The following is a 19,007-nucleotide window of genomic DNA, read 5'->3' on the forward strand; positions in this document are numbered from 1 at the left end:
TTTCTAGTTTTAAAAATCAATATAAATTGTGACATAGCTTATTATGGTCACCCTTTTTTCTCTTAAAACTATCTTTGTGTACACTCTCTATTAACTTTCCCTTTGAGAGACACTGTTGAACATAAGGTATTTCTCAGACCACCTTGTTTCCGTAATAATAATTTCCTTCTCCTCCTCCTTTTTTTGATGCCCAAATTGTCACGACTCAGCTGGGGAGAGTTCTCTTCCATCAGCTTCTTTGCTTCTATCGCAGGGTTCCTGATGCTTCTGGGTTCATTCTTGCCATCCTCGTTTTTGTCCGGTTTCAAGATGTGGTATTGGCTTGTCTCCAAGGAGGCCTGGTTCATTTTAGTGGTGAACTATGTTGAAAACTACCTGGACATGGGAACTGGTCATGGCTAAAGCACTGTGTCTACTGTTAGGCCGATTTTAATCATGACAGAATTGGGGGCAATATGTGTCTTTCTGAGATTATGAAGTCACACTGACATTTTCCAAATTTAATTATATCACTTTACAATACAGGGTTCTGTTGGCCACTTAGAATTTCTATGCTCTTGGCCTGTTCTAACACCAGTCCTTTTTATACCACAGCTTTCCATCGCCTGCTTTAAACCAGAATGATGCCAAAAGTGGTATTTCAAATATCCTTGCGAAGTTTTGATAGACAGATCTGGTAACCTCTTATATTCCATCTTATTAATAAAGTAGCTACCTTTTATTAAGGGCCTAATTGCGGACTCTGGAGATAGGCTGCCTGAATTCTCAGCTCTGCCACGTACTAGTTATGGGATCTTGAGCAAGTTACTTAACTGCTCTGGGCCTCTGTTTGCTCATCTGTTAAAGGGAGTCTTCTCTAAAATGGTGTCTTCCCCCATAGAGTTGTTACGAGGATTAGTTAATATTAAGTGATTCGAAAAGTACATGGCTCACTGTAAATGCCATATGTGTTTACTGTTTTTCCAATTGTCTGGGCCCCAGGGTCTCCTTTCATTGTCACTGATACACATTTCTTCCTCTTCCTTCTCCTCCCCACCTTCCTTTTTAAAATAGAAAATGTGGAACATTTTGGTCTCTGAATCCATCATTGGTACTTACTGATGCTTACTCATCAGATTTTGAGCCCCTAGCCCCACCAGATCCCTAGAAGTTTGCTCAAGCCTGGCCCCATCAGACTGCATTTTCATCAAGCAATGCAAAATCTTCCTGATACAAAAATATGCTCATTTTTTTTCTTTTTCTCCCAACAATTTATATTTGCCTGCCTCCTGAAGGAATATCCCATTCCCTATTTCCGATATAGAAACTGTTACTGAAATAAAATCATAAGTATATACCTCCGTAAAGTAGATCAGCTTTCTGAAACTCTGAACTGATTTCATTCCTTTTTTCTCTGCTGAAAATTCTGAACTTACAGCAAAATTCAAAGGTCAGAGGAAAGGAGTCTCATGTCCCGGTTTTGTTCATCCTGCACGTAATGTGTGTTGTATGGTACGTAAACCTCTCAGCGTGTCCATTGCGCATTCCTGGGACGATTATTAATTTTCCAGGGTACTAGCGGGGCGGCAGCTCCAGGCACCGGGGCTCCATGTCCGCATTTTATTGGATGTACATTCTTGTTTAGTGCATGTGCTACAGCTCCAGCCGCTCCCTCCCCTGCGCCCGAGAGAGTTGGGGGAGGAGGTGGCTGCCGTACATTTGTGATGTAATTTCCAAAAAATGCCAAGAGGTGCAGTATCAGGTCCTTGGTTCCTGGAAGGCATGCAGCCTCCTGAGCTGCATTTCACATCTGAACACAAGGGGGCGATGTTTGAAAGCAGGAGAACCGTGGAACTGGAGGCTCAGTCCCAGAAGCAAACAACCTTGTAGGGAGCACAAAGCGAGGCAGTAGTGAGGCTGCTCTTTGTGGGTTCGCTTTAGGTACAGTCTGTGGGACGGAGTGCAGAGTCTCTGTCTTCCTGGACTGAGTCCTGGCACTTTTCGGTTTTAACTATTTCTTAATCTGTCCCTCTTCTAACTTGTCTCCTACTGCCCATATTCAGGCTCTCACCTTTTTTTTTTCTTGTCAACCTTGTGTATTCAATTACATAAACCTCATCCGTGTAAAGTGTATAGTGATAGATGGGAACTAGACGTATTATGGTGGTCATTTCACAGTATATATAAATAACAAATCATCATTTTGTACACCTGAAACTACTATAATGTGATCTGTCGATTATAGCTAAAAAAAACCAGTGTCTAGTTCAGTGACTTTTGACGGTTGTATGTACCTGTGAAACCACCACCACAATCTAGATACAGAACAGTTCCACCACTTCCCAAAGACTCCCTGTTTCCCTTTCTCTGTTCCACTCCAGGCAGCCAGTGATGTTTTTGTTTTTGTTTTTCCAGTGGGAGGGGTCACTTTATCACTTTTTGTCACTATGGACTTGTTTGCATTCTCTGGTAAATGAAATCCTAGAGTATGGGCTCTTTTGTACTCTTTTGTTTTTAGTTTTCTTATTATCGAGTTGTAAGAGTTGTTTTTATATTCTGGGTATCAGTTGTCAGATACATGTATTGTGAATATCTTCTCCCATTTCATGACTTTTTTTTTTTTTTTTTAAATTAAGTAAACTACCCCCAACGTGGGGCTCGAACTCATGACCCCAAGATCAAGAGGCACATGCTAACTGAACCAGCCAGGTGCCCGTCTTTTTATTTTCTTGAAGACATGGTTTTTGGTTTTTATTTTTGATAAAGTTCAGTTTATCAACTTTTTCTTTTATGGTTTATGCTTTTTGTGTGCTAAGAAATCTTTGCCTACTACAAAAAATCATAGAGATTTTCTCCTAGGGTTTTCCCTAAACATTTTATAGTTTTTGCTTTTTAATTGAGATCTGTAATCCACTTGGAGCTAGTTTTTGTCAAACAGTGTGAAGTAAGGAATATATTTTTTTCCACATAGATATCCAGTTGTTTCCTTTTAGCTTCTCTTTGATCCCTTTTATTTGTACCCCCCTTTCTTTGATCAGGCTAGCTGGGAGGTTATCAATTTTGTTGATGTTTTAAAAAATTAGAATAGTTTTTGGCTTTGTTGATATTCTCTGTTGTCTGTTTTCTATTGTATTGAGTTTTGCTCTGATATTCATTATTCCCTTCCTTCTAATTATTTTGGTATTACTTTGCTCTTCTTTTTCTAGCTCCTTGAGGTGGACATTAGGCCATTGATTTTAGAGCTCTGTTCTTTGTTACTATCAGCAGCTATAAATGCCCCTGAACACTGTTTCAGCAGCACCCCTCAAGCTATGATAGGTTGTATTTTCATCATCCAATTTGAAATATTTTCTAATTTCCTTTGAGATTCTTCTTTGACTTATGGATTATTCAGAAGTGTATTGTTTAACCTCCAAATATTTGAGGTTTTCTTAGGTATCATACTGTTTTTGATTTCTAATTTAATTGTTATGGTCAGAGAACATATTTTGTATGGTTTTAATTCTTTTAAATTTATCAAGACTTGTTTTATGGCTCAGCACATGGTTTCTCTTAGTGTAAAAAAAGAGGCATGCTGCTGTTTTTGTGTTCTATAAATATGTTAGATTTAGGTGGTTGGTAGTATTGTTTATCTGATTTATGTTCTTCCTGATTTTTGTGTACTTGTATCAATTGCTGACAGAGGGGTGTTAAAATCCATTATTATGGTTTTAGACCATCTATTTCTTTGTTTTTTTTACTTCATATATTTTGAAGCTCCGTTATTAGATACATATACATTTTTGATTGTTATGTCCTGGTGATGAATTGACCTTTTCATTATTATGAAATGTTGGTCACTGCCTTGTTCATATTCCGTCTTGAAGTCTCTCTTATCTGGCATTAATATAGCTGTTCCTGCCCTCTTAAGTTTACTGTTTGTATTGTGTATCTTTTCCCACTCTCTTTTCTTTTTTTAAATTTTTTTTTAAAGATTTTATTTATTTGCGACAGAGCATGAGAGGGAGGAGGGTCAGAGGGAGCAGCAGACTGAGCAGGGAGCCCGATGTGGGACTCGATCCCGAGACTCCAGGATCATGACCTGAGCCAAAGGCAGTCGCTTAACCAACTAAGCCACCCAGGAGCCCCCCCACCCTCTCTGTATTTAATGTGCATCTCTTATAGACCATACATAGTTAAGTCTTGTTTTTTAAAATATATTCTGATAGTCTCTTTTATTGGAGTGTATAGTCCATTGACATTTAATAATTGATATGACTGGATTTAGGTCTGTCATTTTATTATTTGTTTTCTGTTTACTCCCTCTGGTTTGTTTTGCTTATTTGGTTGTTCCCCCTTTCTTGTATTCTTTTGGATTATTTTTTAGAATCCCATTTTAATATATCTATTGGCATTTTGCTGTGTCTCTTTTCTCTAATATATTAGCCATTGCTCTGGGTATCACAACATGCATTATTAACTGTTCCTAGTCCACTTAAAGGTAATATTGTACTACTTTGTGTAAAATGTAGAAATCTTGCAATGATGTAGGTCCATTTACCCCTCCCCCTGCTGTCATAGTTATTATAGGTATCATATTTGCATGCATTATAAACCCACAATACATTATAATTTTTGCTTTAGTCATATGTACTTTAGAGAAATTAAGAGAAAATGCAGTCTTTCATATTTACTCATACAGTATCTATTTCTGATGTTCTTCATTCATTCCTGAAAATCTCAGTTTCTCTCTGATACCATCTCTTTTCAGCCTGAAGACCTTTTATGTAGCATTTTGTGTAGTGTAGCAACATGGGGACAAATTCACTTAGTTTTTCTTGATCTGAAAGTGAGCTCTTTCTTTCACCTTCATTATTGAGTCATAGAGCGTTCAGGGATGAGTTTCTTTCTCTTAGTGCTGTCTTCTGACTTCTATGGTTCTTGATGAGACATCTGTGGTAATTCAAATTATTTCCCTCTATATATGTAACAAGATTGCTTTCAAGATTTTTTTCTTTGTTTTTTAGTAGTTTGACTAGGATGTGCCAAGGTAGATTTCTCTTTGAATTTATTCTGTTTGGGGTTTGCTGAGATTCTTGGGGTTTGCAAATTTATGTCTTTCACGAAATTTGGGAAATGTTTAGCCATTATTTCTTTGACTATTTTTCCTGCTCTAGTTTCTTTATCCTTTCCTTCTATGATTCCAGTATCCCTATGTTAGGCATTAGAAATTGTCCCGTAGTTCCAGGAAGCTCCATTTATTATTTCCAATCTTTGCTTTCTTCATTTTATTCTGATCAAATGATTTTTTAAAAAGATTTATTTTAGAGAGAGTGTGGCAGGGGAGGGGCAGAGGGAGAGAGAGTCTTAAGCAGACTCTGCGCTGAGCATGGAGTCAAATATGGGGCTCCATCTCATGACCCTAAGATTATGATCTGAGCCGAAACCAAGAGCTAGATACTTAACTGACTGTACTATCCAGGCGCCCCTGATTGAATGATTTCCGTTAAGAGGTCTTCAAGTTTACTGACTCCTTCCTTTGTCATCTCCATTCTCTTCTTCAGTCTAGTGATTTTTTAAAATTTCAGGCAATGTATTTTTCTGTTCTAAAATTTCCATTTGGTTCTTTTTTTATATTTTCTTTGTGGATTTTTTTTTTTTTACTACATCAGTTAGTAGCATATTTTCTTTTACCTCATTGAGCACAGTTATATAATAGCTGCTTGAAAGTCCTTGTCTGAAAATTCCAACATCCAAGTCATCTCAGGATTGGCATCTGTTGATTCTCTTTCTCCTTGGAAATAGGTCACATTTTCCTGACTCTTCACAAATTTAGTAATTTTGGATTATAATCGGGACATTGTAAAGGTTCTGTTGTGGAGACTTTGGATTGCTTTATTGTTCTGAACAGCATTGAGGTTTTTGTTTTAGCTAATGAATTTGGTTAGACCCACCTCCACCCTGCCGTGCTGTTGTGGGTGATGGCTCAGATCTCAGTTCAGTTCTTGAAGCCTTGGCTGCAAACTTCTTTCATTTAGCCCAACACATGCATGGTTCGGGGGGGCGGGGGGGGGGGTTCCTGCCAGAGACTTGAGTCTATATACAGAGTTTAAAATTTCTGCCTTCTCTAACTCCCTCTTTGGCTTCCCCTTTACTCTTGGCAGTCCTGGTTATGCTGGACTCCTACTATTTTGTATCTACCAGAAAGATGATCTTTCTGTTGAATTTCTAAAGTATCTGTGCTGCTGCCACGACGACTATACTGTTTTTGGGCAAAGCTGCAAAGAAAAACAAACAACTGAGTCACAGAGAACCCATTCTAAGCATGTCACAGCCCCTACAGCTTGCCTGTCCTTGTTCAGTATCCAAAGACCGTAATAGATGGTTTTTTTTCCTGTCCAGAGTTTATAGCTATTCTTTGTAGGAGGATCCATTGGTTATGTGCCCCACTCCTCAATGCTATAAATGTGGCTCTCAAGCCTTGAACTAGGAAATTGCAGTGGCCTCCTTGACTAATCAAGGAGTCATATTTCCTTTTGCCCAGATTTTTATTTCCTTCCAAGACAGTTTCCACCTGGAAGCCCAGTGACTGAAATAAAAATCTAGTGTTGACTCTGGGCTTATTGGGTTGGGTATAAAGTCCTTGTAAAGGCAGATGTAGCCCTTTGTAACTCTGGCTACCTGTATACTGCGGCAAGGTGCTTGTTCTCAATCTGGTATGTTCCACAATCCTGGAATACTCCTCCCTTTCTCTTCCTCTCTTTCCCTTGCATAACTCCAGCAAACCTTCATGGAGTTCACTCATTTTCCCTGTCTTGAGTTCCACGTCCCCTCTGAGTTCTCCCTTACCATTCTATGGGTCTCTCTGGCATGGGATTTAGGACTTTGTTATTTTCTGCTTGGTTGTCTGTACCCCCACAAGACCAAACTCAGGGGTTGCAAATCATGCCCCAATCTTTAACTGCTACCTAGCTCCCCTCACCTAACTTTACACACTACCTGATGCATAGTTTTTGAAATTTTTTTTTTGCATTGAAATTTAAGAGTACAGGTTTTTCATTTCAGCTTTTAGTGGGTATCTGCTGTGCACACACAGAGTTCCTCTGAAATAGAACAAAGGATTTGTGGCTCCTTGTTCACCATTCACTGCATTCCTTGTACCAGTAGGGCATATTTACTAACCTTGTCTGTCTTTCATGCCCCCTAACTGAGGTAGTTAGCTCAGAATTGTGTGAAATCCTCATTATTAAACTCTACACTGAGAAGAGACAAGGCAGTGGGGTTTCTGGAGCTTGTTAATGCGCAAGCCTCTTCTGTCCGTGTCTTTCCTAATGAATGCAAGAATCCAACTACTGCTGGGAAAGCTGTGTGTACGTGTGTGCACTTGTGTAAATGTTGTACCTCAGGTAGTAAGCCAGCAACATTCTCCCATCCTGAGCGTTAGGTGATATTTCTTTTTTTTTTTTTTTTAATTTATTTGAGAGAGAGAGAGAGCACAAGAGGGGGGAGGGTCAGAGGGAGAAGCAGGCTCCCTGCCGAGCAGGGAGCCCGATGCGGGACTCGATCCCGGGACTCCAAGCTGAAGGCAGTCGCTTAACCGACTGAGCCACCCAGGCGCCCCTGAGCGTTAGGTGATAGATTTGGAGCCCATCCAGCTGCCATGGCTCGTCAGCTGCTGGGGAATCTGGAACGCATTCTCTCCCTATCCACCATTTCCCAGTTTTTCTGAAGGGATCCACAGACCTTTACAGAACATGAGTTTGAACACGACAGCTGCTGCTCTGCTCCTTAGTATCACCTATTCAGAGCAGGAGCTACCGAGCTGCACCCCACACTCTTTCTTTTGAAACAGATTAGCAGCTTTTTCAAAGAACCTTTCAACTTTCATGTGTTAATCTAGTGTCTTAGAGGAGTGATTTAGCTTCAGGTCCAACTGAAAAGACAAACGCTTTAATTTTTTTCTAATCATGCAAATTACATGCACCTTATAAAAGTATTTATTTATTCAATAAATATTTATCTTGCATCTCTGACATGCTATGCTCTGAGAATATAGCTAAGAAGATAGATATGGTATTGCCTCATGAAAATTTAGTCTTACAACAAGTGTTGGTGAGGATGTGAAGAAAAAGGAACCCTCTTGCACTGTTGCTGGAAATGCAAACTGGTGCAGCCACAGTGGAAAACAGTATGGAGGGTCCTCAAAAAATTAAAAATAGAACTAGCACTACTAGGGTAATCTAGTAATCGCACTACTGGGTGTTTACCCAAAGAATACAAAAATACTAATTTTTAAACTTCTAACTAAAGGGATACATGCACCCCTATGTTTATAGTAGCATTATTTACAATAGCCAAAATAGGGAAGCAGTCCAAGTGCCCATTGATAGATGAATGGATAAAGAAGAGGTGTTATATATTTATACAATGGAATATTATTCAGCCATAAAAAAGAATGAAATCTTACCATTTGCAACGACATGGATGGAGCTAGAGAGTATAATGCTAAGCGAAATAAGTCAGAGAAAGACAAATGCCATATGCTTTCACTCATGTGGAATTTAAGAAACAACACAAGTGAACAAAGGAAAAAAAAGAGACAAACTCTTAACTCTAGAGAACAAACTGATCATTACCAGTGGGGACGTGGGTTGAGGGATGGGTGAAATAGGTGATGGGAATTAAAGTGTACACTTCTCACGATGAAAAAAAATAAACTAGTAATATACAAAAAGAGAAAATTTAGCATTACAGAAAAATATAGAAGAACTTCAAAAAACTCAATACCCAGAGATAACCACTGTTAACCTCTTTCTGGATTTTGTGTATGTTTGCCCTTTAGGTGTCAGGCACCATTCCTTCTTCTGTTTCCATTCCAATAACCTCAACCTTCTTGCTCCTTTGTCCTTCATTTCCCCCATGGGGCAAATTTCCAATTCCTAAGCATCTAATCATCAACCTATGTAATGTTTGGCTCTGGCCTGAAAAAAAAACTATTTAGAATGCTAATTTTAATCCCAAGGAGCTTGTTCTACTTTATATGTTTGAGATTCTGAATTTTCCAAACCTATGAAATACTAATTATTAAGTTATAGAGGTATTTCCCACTAAATTAAATTAATAGACTTACTCATTTTATAGTTTAATAAGGGAGTATTAAAACATGAGCTGTACCTTATTTATAATTGCAAGAAGTGATAAATATCTAAATGCCATCAATAAGAGACTAGTTAAATAAATAATGTACATCCACACAATGGAATGCTATGAACCCATTAAAATAGCTTGACATAAAAAGAAAACTAATAAACATGGCAAGATATTCACAACAAATTGCTGAGTGAAAAAACCCCAAATTTAGCACAGAACAGGGTATTTTGTTTGTTTTCACTGATGTAAAATTGGATACATATGTATGTACATGCACAGAAAACTATCTGTAAGGAGGCAAACAATCTATTTCTTTAATTCCTACTATGTCAGAGATGCTCACTAAATACATTATGACAGATATCCATGTCATAGGGGAAAATTGGATAACACATATTATCACGCATGTTTGTGGGGGAACCTATTTGCTTGACTAAAAGTACTTTTTTTCCTCCTCCCTAGAATAATGAACTACAAAGCAGGTTGGACTATTTAACAGAAACCCAGGCCAAACCTGAGGTGGAGACCAGAGAGATTGGAGTCGGCTGCGATCTTCTCCCCAGGTATCTGGAAATTTCCTATTTTTCTGACTCAAATTCCTCTCCTGACTTAAGAAAATACTTTACGGGGCTGTGATTACCAGAATTGCATTCTTTCTATCAAAAACATTTTTGCAAAGATAAATGGCAACTGCCGAGGGGTCTGGCTCGTTCCTGTGGGAGCGGGGGCATTGTGCAGGACAGAGGGGGTAGTGAAGAGAAGGCTGGGGAAGCCACGTCTGAGAGGGACAGGCCCTGTCAGGAAGTGCATGCGTTTGATCCCCCATCCAGTCGTTCATTCACTCAGCAAACATCTGTTGAGTACTGTCCCTGTGCCAGACGCTTATGGAGAGGAATGAGATTTGATTCCTGCCCCACATGCAGTCTGGAAGGGGAGACAGACATGGAGGCAGACATTTACAACAGTGTGAGAGGGACCTGCGAGAGGCTTTGGTAACATAGAGGAGGGAGGGTCTAAAGCTTCAAGAAATTCATCTCTTCCCCGGTGCCGGGACACAGTCTAGTCAGGCATTGGCTCAGCGTCACAAATAAATCGATCTGTTTCATTCACAACAGATGAACGGTAACCACAACCTCGTTTGTTCAGTTGCGTTTCTGAGCTGTTTGTCTTTAAGCTGCTCCCCATACCCATGCCTGGGTCTCTCCCTAATAAGATTAGAGTCTGTGATCCAGTAACCAACCCACCATCTCTAAGTGCTCGAAACCGTGCTCAGCCTGAAGAGGACATAAAACAAGGTGATGATGAGGATGCCAAGGGCATGTGGCTTGTGATTTAGGTAACCAAAGTCACAAAGTACCTCGTATACTCTGTGTAGGAGGGTGAATTCCTGTGTGATCAGGGGCATCCTTGTGGTTGTGTTTGGTATTAGGCCAGAAAAATGCAGAATCCTGGAACCTTGAATGGTTAGATCTGGTGGGAAATGGGGGTGAGCCCATCACCAAGCTGGGATGTCAAATACCTTGGGTCTAGTCCTCCTCGCTAGCAGCAGGGTGCATTCAGGTCGGAATGTCTTTGCTGGGGCCTCTGTTTCCCAATTTGTAAAAAGTCAGTGGTTTTGAGTAGATGATTTCTCAGGTTTAAGCAGCTTAAGCAGGGAAAAAGATACGTAAATAGACTTGAGGTCTCATCAATATGGGGGACAAAGTCCATGATAAAAATATAGCCAAAAAGAATGGTCATGTCCAGGGACTCTCTGAAATATAAATAGTTTCGCCATTTCTCTCCTTTTTTATTTTTCAGGAACCAAGTGGTTTAGTCCACTTTAATTGCCCACATAATAAATCTTGTTTGGCTTAAGACGGGTACAAAACTATGTCTGAAACCAATAAATTGTTTTGTTTTCTAATTCCCACATTTTGGCTTAAAACAAGGTTTTCAATTTGCATGCCGAAGGATAGCCTGAAGCAAACTTTTATGGCTAAGTTATGAAACCACAAAGCGGTTTTCATAATGGAAGTGCTGACAGACCCTTAACTTATGGCCATGGTGAACTTGGAAGCCACTTCAGCATCTAAAAGCAGCTTTTCCATAAATGTAACATTTGGTTTCCCCCAGGATCCATCTTAGCGCTTTCACTGCGTAGGTCAGTCAGCAGAGGAAATGAAAGCTACATATCTGAGTTTCCGAAAAGGCAGGGTAAGATTCCATTCGTTTCCTCTCCGATATTTATTAAGTGCCCACTACGTGAAAGGGGCCACGCGGGATGGAGTGGCAAGGAGCACGGGGTCGTTAGATTTCACAGCAGTAGTTTCTCACCTGTGCTTCTTGGAGCTGCCTTGCTGGGCTCTGGGCTCTGGGCTCTGTGCTTGGGGCTCAGGGAGAGGCCTCCGGATGCCTCAGGGGGCACAAGGTGAGCAAGGAGCTGGCCTGCGGGGGGACCCTCCCCCTCCTGAAAAACAAAACGACACAAAACTGAAATACTCAGCTGTTAGTGTGTTTTAGATGTTGGACCCCAAGTACGATTTTGTTTGAATAAAGAAACTGGAACCCCCTGGTGGAATTTAATCTCCATGTTTTGATAGAGAGCAAAATCGTGGCTCAGAGAGATAAATGATTCACTGAAAGCCACAAAGCCAGGATTAGAACCTGGTGTGGTACTTGTGTCGTTTTAAAATACTTCTAATAGAGTTGCTAAATTGTATTGTGTATGTTCTAACAAAATTCCTGGTTCTTACTTGGACTTTGAACTTGCATCTAATACAAGATCTTATGGTGTTTTCCAGAATATTTTGAAATGGCCTCCTCTGAAATGTTTTAGATGAATAAAAGTATTGCATTAAGCCTTAATTCTGCAGATGAGTTTTGTTCTCACTACCTGTTCTCTTACAAAGAACCTGGCAGTGTGGTCCAGTTGGGGAGCCTCAGGCCGTGGGGCTTCGCTGCCCAGCCAGCTGTCAGCCGAGCACAGCCTTGGGCGAGCTACTTCATCGCTCTGAAGCCTCCATTATTTCATCCTTAAAATGGGAATGAAGAGGACAATATCAAATCTCATAGGGTTTCTATGAGGATTAAATGAAAACATGTATATACAGCATTTAGCATGGTAACTGGTTAAATACTTACTTAAGAATAGCTATTATTAACTATTAACTACACCAAAGCTCTGATTTTTCATGTAAGACACCAGATCAAATATGAGTGAATTGGGGTGTGCTAAGACAATTTCATTAACTCATTAGTGATCTTGTTCAACGGACTGATAGTGCTTCAGTATGCATTAAGCTCTCCAATTAAACTCTGTGGTTTGGAGCCCTGTAGACAGTGCATAAAACCCTGGAAGGCCCCGTGGTGGATGAGGCCCCCGTCAGCTGAGATGTCAGAGTGGTCGCGGCGTGTTCCAGGTGCTTGCGCACGCAGCCTCACGGGGGGAGGAGTAGCTACCTCGGACTCATTTCTCCCTCTACCTGGAGGGCTTCCATGCTGTGCTAACAGCGTCTGACTTATAAGTATTGCTGCTTGATTTTTATGCTGGAAAAATTCGAAATCAGCCTTTTCTTTACTTACAGAGCCAGTAAACCCCTTTTGTGACCTCCTCCCCACATCACCACCACTTCCCTATTTGTGTCAACTCTGTGGACTCCAGTGGACAGGGACCCTGGGCTCTCATCCCCTAGCCTAGCACTTTCTTGATGCTCCATAAACATGTGTTGGCTGATCTGCCTCTCGCTATATCTACAGCTTTGGGCAAATCCCTAATCTCTTTGAGTCTCAGTTTCTCAGCCAGAATTGGAAGATTCTGACAGTAATTACCTGGGTGGCCTGCCGGGCTGGTGAAGTAGGATACAGGCATAAAGTGCCCAGCGGAGTGGGTGCATTTTCCTATTTCCATTGAGCTGCCACGACTTTCCCGGGGCCCTGAGGTCCGTTCTCTGAGGACACCTGTGCCCCAGGACAGCCTCAGTGCCTGTACAGGGCTGTCCCCCTTTAGTCCCACTGCCACCAGGCTGCTGGAGACCTGGGTTCTCTAGGTCTAGGCGACTGAATACCACCTTCTGTCTCCAGTTTCTCCTCAACTCCTTCCTCTCTTCATCTAACCCTTGCATTCCATTCGTTTCTAGACAGCAAGGATCTTACAGCAGAGCAAGGAGGGAGGGAAGGGGTGAGAAGGCACTCACTGTGATTTCAGAGACTTTTAAACACCTATTTTTTTTAAAAAGACTCAAGAGTTTGATTTAAAGGTTTGATACAGGTTAATGAAAGCCACTGAGAGCAATATCCAGTCTGCTAGCCTGCCTTCAAAGAGAAAGATGAAAAACAAGAAACAAAAAGAAAAACTTTTTCTCCTTGCCCCTTAGTGACACTTGGTTTCCAGCAAGCTCATAAATTATGTCTTAATAGGTGTGATGTAATGAAAAATATTCCCCATGGCCATAAGTGCCGGGCACATAGTAAGCGCTTTAAAATGCCAACATTTTTATACTTCTGTTGTAGAGACCAGAACACAAAGTAGCTTTTTGTCAAAGCTTTATTTGCTGACTCTGCTGTTGTTTCCCCCAGGGGACCTGCCCCTTTATGGAATAATAAAAGGTTACCAATAGCCTTAAAGAAAATGGTTGAATTTCAGTTCTGTGGTTGAAATTATTTGTGTTCTTAAGATCCTAGTGATCGACCACATAAAATACCTCACTTCTTTTTGAAAGGTTGGGATATCGGAGCCTGTTTTTGAAACCCGGAAAGCTCACCTTTATAAATATTTCTGCATTTTACGGGCTTTTAGGATATTATCACCAGAGACCATTTCCTCTACGTGGAATTTTCAGTGGTTGGCAAAATCACCATCTGGCTTCTGCCCCGGCACTCCACTAACCTGCCTGGTCAGGTCCCTGGGGACCCCTGAATTCCCAGATCTGTGGCAGGTGACACTCTGACCATTCACTCCTGGAAATCCCTTGTCCTCTGGTTTCCTTCCTCATCCGTACATTTAGTGATAGTTCTGTGCCCGGCCTGAGTGAGCTGCTAGAGTCATGAAGAGGAGTGTGGTTTTCAGCCTTCAGGAAATTGTGACTAGCAGAGGATGTGTAGACCAGAGGGGACAACGGGGTGCTTCTAGTGGTGTGTCAGAAGCCTAGGGGTGCCTGGGTGGCTCAGTCGGTTAAGTGTCTGCCTTCGGATTATGATCTCAGGGTCCTGGGATAGGCCCCCATCCAGTTCCCTGTTCAGTGGGGAGTCTGCTTCTCCCTCTCCCCCAGCTCATGCTCTGTCTCGCTCTCTCACGTGCTCTCAAATAAATAAAATCTTTTAAAAAAAACAAAAAGGAAGCCTGTATGACAGTCCTTCTCAAGGTGTATGTGGGGAGATAGTTTGGAGAGCATGGAAAAGACATACTGAATCTCTTGGGGAGACCGGTGAAGTTTAAAATTTCCCCCAAGCTTCTAATACACCCCATTAAGAAGCTATATGCCAACTACAGTTAAAAATCACTGCAGGGTAGTGGGAAGTGTTAACTGCTGGGAAAGTTTAGCAAAAGTGGACCTTGTGGAAGCAGAAAATTGAGCACCACTACTCAAGGGAACAGACAAAAAGAGGAATGCTCATTTCTATCACTGGGGTGGGGAATCTGGGAAATTGTCATATAGGAGGCGATATTTGGTTTGAGTCTTGAAATATAGGCAGGAATTCATCAGATCCATTGGATTGGGGAAGCAGTCAAGGCAAAGGGGATGACATGAGAATGGCAGTGTGGCTATGGTGACGACTGTGTTTCTTAGCAAGGCCAGATGGGAGATACGACAGGAGACAGCAGAGGGCCTTTAAGACCATACACAGGAGCTTAGACTTCATCCCAGAAGCAATGGGGAGACTTTGAAAAGTTTTAAGAATGGTATTATACTTCAATCATCAGGAAGATCTCTTTGACAGCAAGCTGGGTAGAGGATTTGAGGAGGAGGAAGACTGCCAACACCGAAGGGAGGGAGACCATTTAGAATACTATTCCAGGATTCAAAGATAGATTCTGAGAGCCTGAACTAGGCCAGGGGCTCAGGGAATAGAGAAGGCACATGACAAAACAGTAGTTAAGGAGGTAGATTCCACATCACTTTGTGAATGACAGGCTATGGGCCATTCAGGGAAGGGAGCTGACTCCTATCTCACACACGCAACTGGTCACTTCATTAGCGGGGAGAACGAATGCAGCTGCTGTAACAAAAAGCCCACAGACCTCGGCTTAGCAAAATCAAGACCGATTTCTCATGTTACAGTGCAAGGCCAGTTGGCATGGGCCTCATGGCACATGGTCATTCAGGAGCCCGGATTCCTCCAGCTAGTCACCCTGCCTGGGCTTTGGAGTCCTCTTGAGCCCTCCACTATATTCTCTGCATGAAAGCGAAGAGACTGGGCATGGAGGATTATGTAGAAGAATTTTATGGGCTAAACCTGGAAGTAATATACATCATTTCTGTCCATTTAGTCACATGGCCCATCAAATTGCAAAGGACACTGGGAAAGGTAGTTGTGTGTCCAGGAGGAAAAAGAGATGGGAGATTTTCTCCATCTCAGCCACCAAATCCTGGTTAATTCTACCTCCCCAGTATCTCCCTACCCTTCCCTTGATACTTCACCTCCAGTGTTACAGTCAGAATTCAAGCTCTCATGCTCTCTCTCTCTCACCTCCTAAATATAGAAAAAAAATCTCCTAACTCACCTTCTGCCTCCAGACTAACCCCTCTGCAGTCAACCCTCAGTGGTGCCAAGGAACCCTGTTAGAATAAAGAGATGAGCATATCCTGCCCCTCCTTACAAATCTTTAGTGGCTCTGTGTCTCCTTCTAAACTCCTTAGCAGGGCACACCGGTCTCGTCTTCTGCCACTTTCCACCAAGAGCTCTTTGCTCCAGTCCTACCAAACATGTCTCCTTTCCACACCCATAGCCCTTGTGCTCACCCTTTTTGGCCCTTGCACACCCTATCCCTTCCACTTGAATTCCCATCTCCTCCTTGACCACTTGAGGACCGCCTAGGCACCCTGCAAGATGCCCCCCTTTGTGCACATTTCCAGATGCCCTCCTAAGTGCCGCTAACTCGTTCTGCCCTCAATGTGCCCATAATATGTTAATTCTTGTATTACTCGGGGTCCTGACAGGACAGGAAGACTGAAGAGACTAGGATGAAGGGACTATTTATGAAGGTTTGGGCAGCGCTGAGAAAAGTGAATAAGGGACAGTGGCGTACTCTGGAGCTGGCACAGTGGAAACTGTTACCAGCCTGGGCCTGAAGAGGCAGGGGGAGGAAGCCGGGAGGACAGGCAAAGGGGAGAGCTGTAAGCTGTGGCCTTTGCTAGGGCAATGCGGCCAACTTCCAAGCTGCAGCCTGGCCAGAAGGGAACAAAGGTCCTGACCTCTCTGTCCTTGCAGTCTCTCATCCCCTGCTACCAGTTCCCAACTGCTCAGAACCCGCTGGGAGCTAAAGGGTAAGGGAACCCATGGACACTGACCTTCAGGTCAGCTTCCCAAGGGCACAGAGTGAGGTGGAGACAGGGAAGAGTAATCTGAATGGGCAAATGGAGAATATCCAGCACAGCTCATTATGTGTCTCTTATTACAGTTATTCATGTACATCCCTTTCCCACCAAAATAGGAGTTCCTTAAATACATGTTTTTTTATTTTTCTGAATTATCGATGCTTAGCACAACCTTTGAAAGTTGCTAAAGGGTCGCTTGCGTGGCCCAGCCAGTTAAGCGTCTGATTCTTGATTGCAGCTCAGGTCATGATCTCAGGGTCTTGGGATCGAGCCCCACATCGGGCTCTGTGCTCAGCAGGGAGCCTGCTTAAGATTCTCTCTCTCCTCTCTCTGCCCCTCCCTCCTCTCAGCTCTCTCTCAAATAAATCTTAAGAAAAAAAATTGCTAAAAATAAAGGCCCCTCTTATAATATTTGAATGGAAAATTCAACTGACACTATCAGTTTATAAAATTTTAGGCTGCAGCGGTGGCAAAACCACTTCCCAGAGTTGTCTTACATGAAGAATATGGAGAGTTTTGTTCCATCTTCCTGACCTGCCTTTTCTCATTTCTCAGCCCAACAGGTAGGACGCGTGAAATCTCAATGCCTTCCAGGAACTATACCCCATACACACGGGTCCTGGAGTTAACCATGAAGAAAACACTGACTTAGGCACCTGGAGACACACACTTTGTACAGATGGACAAAAGCCCTAGAACCATGCGTCTCCAGGTCTGGGAAGGGTGACTACTGCTTCCTCCTATGTAAGTTGCAGCCAGAAAGGAGACTGCTGAGGTTCTGATCTACTTCTAAAACATGAAGGAAAAGTGAGGTGGAAGGGGAGGGCAGGAGAGAGAGCTTTCAAGGTCATATTTCAAACACCCAACCATGCTTTACTGGGCCATCGTTAGCTTTCCGAGTAGACACTGAAATTCTGTCAGGAGAATTCCCTCACAATTTATTTTCTGGTTTATGAGCCTTTGGTTGGGAGGAAAAAGGGCATTAATTTGAAATTTCATGTTATTCACACCAGGATCATTTGTTACAGCATGAAGGTTTTATTCACCCATAAAAGTATTAGAGGCGGTATTTCTCTGGTGCCCAGAAGCCTGTCCACAGGCGCAGGGGCACCTGGGGAGACCTGACCCTGCCAGGGAAGGGTGCTCTCTCCTCTTGGTGGCCAGGATCTGTGTGGGGTTGTGGGAGCCACGGGCGGAGACTGGCCTCTTGCAGGCACAAGTGCCTCATTCTGATGTGCTAATCCCTTGGTTTAATTTGTGCCTTATGCCTTCATGGGGCTCACTGAAATCAGTGTGTTTATTTCACCTGTGATTCTTCTTTTTCCCTTTCTCACTTTAACTGAAAGAGAATTTTGTATGTTGTGGACATGTAATCATTTCATGTTTTCAGTATCAACTGGTGTTTTTGTTAAATGAATAATTTGTTCATGCATGCTCTACTTTGATATTAGAACCTGTGTCACACGTTTAATAAATGCCATATATTTTGTTCTACCTACGTTGTCTCTGGATTTCATCCATGGCCAGTTAGAAGGGGTAGAGAGCAGAATGGGGCTTGGGAGTGTCAAAGTCAGGGCCCCGGGATTTTTTGGTCAGTACAGTCCACAGAAGCATTTATAAACCATAAGATAGGGTGTGTGTGTGTGTGTGTAAACCCTGAAAGTTATCTGGTTAACTCTAATACTACATAGTAATTCTATCTTCCTGAAATGAAAAACATCTTTGTATGCGAGGTTTTGTCCTAAATAAAAAAAATAACATCCTATAATAACGCCTCTATCAAAATTTTCATTTCAGTCCTTCTTGGCTTTCTTAAAACACACACACACACTATTTTGTTTTGTTTTTAAGACACATATGGCACTATTGAGAAGCAGAATCGTGGTATTTAGGAACATGGGCTCTGGAGACTGAGCTCAGTCACTAGTGTGTGCTTTGGGCAAGTTATAGAACCTCTTCAAGCCCCTATTAGATGGGATCCGTGATAGTTCTTTCCTAACTGGAGTTGGTGGGAAGATGAAATGACTTAATACCCATTAAGTTCTAAAATAGTACGTGGCACACAGTAGGCACTTAATAAGTGCTACTCTCATTACAGACTTTGTAACCTCTTTTCACTTACTATATTATGATCATTCTATACAGATATGGATATACAGATCTATGCCACTGTTTCTTACAGTTAACTGGATTCCGTATTATTGATGTACTATGATTTACTCGCCCTACCCACTCATGTTGGAATTTGCGAAGTTGTCTTTACTTTTCTTAAGCAGTCCTCTGATGAATCATCTTATACATACACCTTTGTACACTTGCCTAATTACTTTCTCAGGATAAATCCCTACAAGAGGAGTCACTGGGTCGGGTCAAAAATCATGC

The 19,007-nt window shown here is 42.0% G+C and overlaps 1 protein-coding gene across 2 annotated transcripts in view; it reads left to right on the plus strand.

Annotated features, from left to right (window-relative positions):
- MYZAP (myocardial zonula adherens protein) overlaps positions 1–18,119 on the plus strand; it is an 87,382-nt gene extending 69,263 nt beyond the window's left edge. For both annotated transcript variants that reach the window (XM_034994173.1, XM_034994174.1), the window contains 2 exons: positions 9,571–9,671; positions 17,181–18,119. In XM_034994173.1, the coding sequence (XP_034850064.1) occupies positions 9,571–9,671; positions 17,181–17,277 (198 nt within the window). In that variant the 3' untranslated portion in view covers positions 17,278–18,119. The remainder of the gene's footprint in view (positions 1–9,570; positions 9,672–17,180) is intronic.
- The last annotated feature ends 888 nt before the right edge of the window (positions 18,120–19,007 follow it).

Source organism: Mirounga leonina, unplaced genomic scaffold (genome assembly GCF_011800145.1).
Source record: "Mirounga leonina isolate KUSES-001 unplaced genomic scaffold, KU_Mleo_1.0 Mir_91, whole genome shotgun sequence".
NCBI lineage: Eukaryota > Metazoa > Chordata > Mammalia > Carnivora > Phocidae > Mirounga > Mirounga leonina.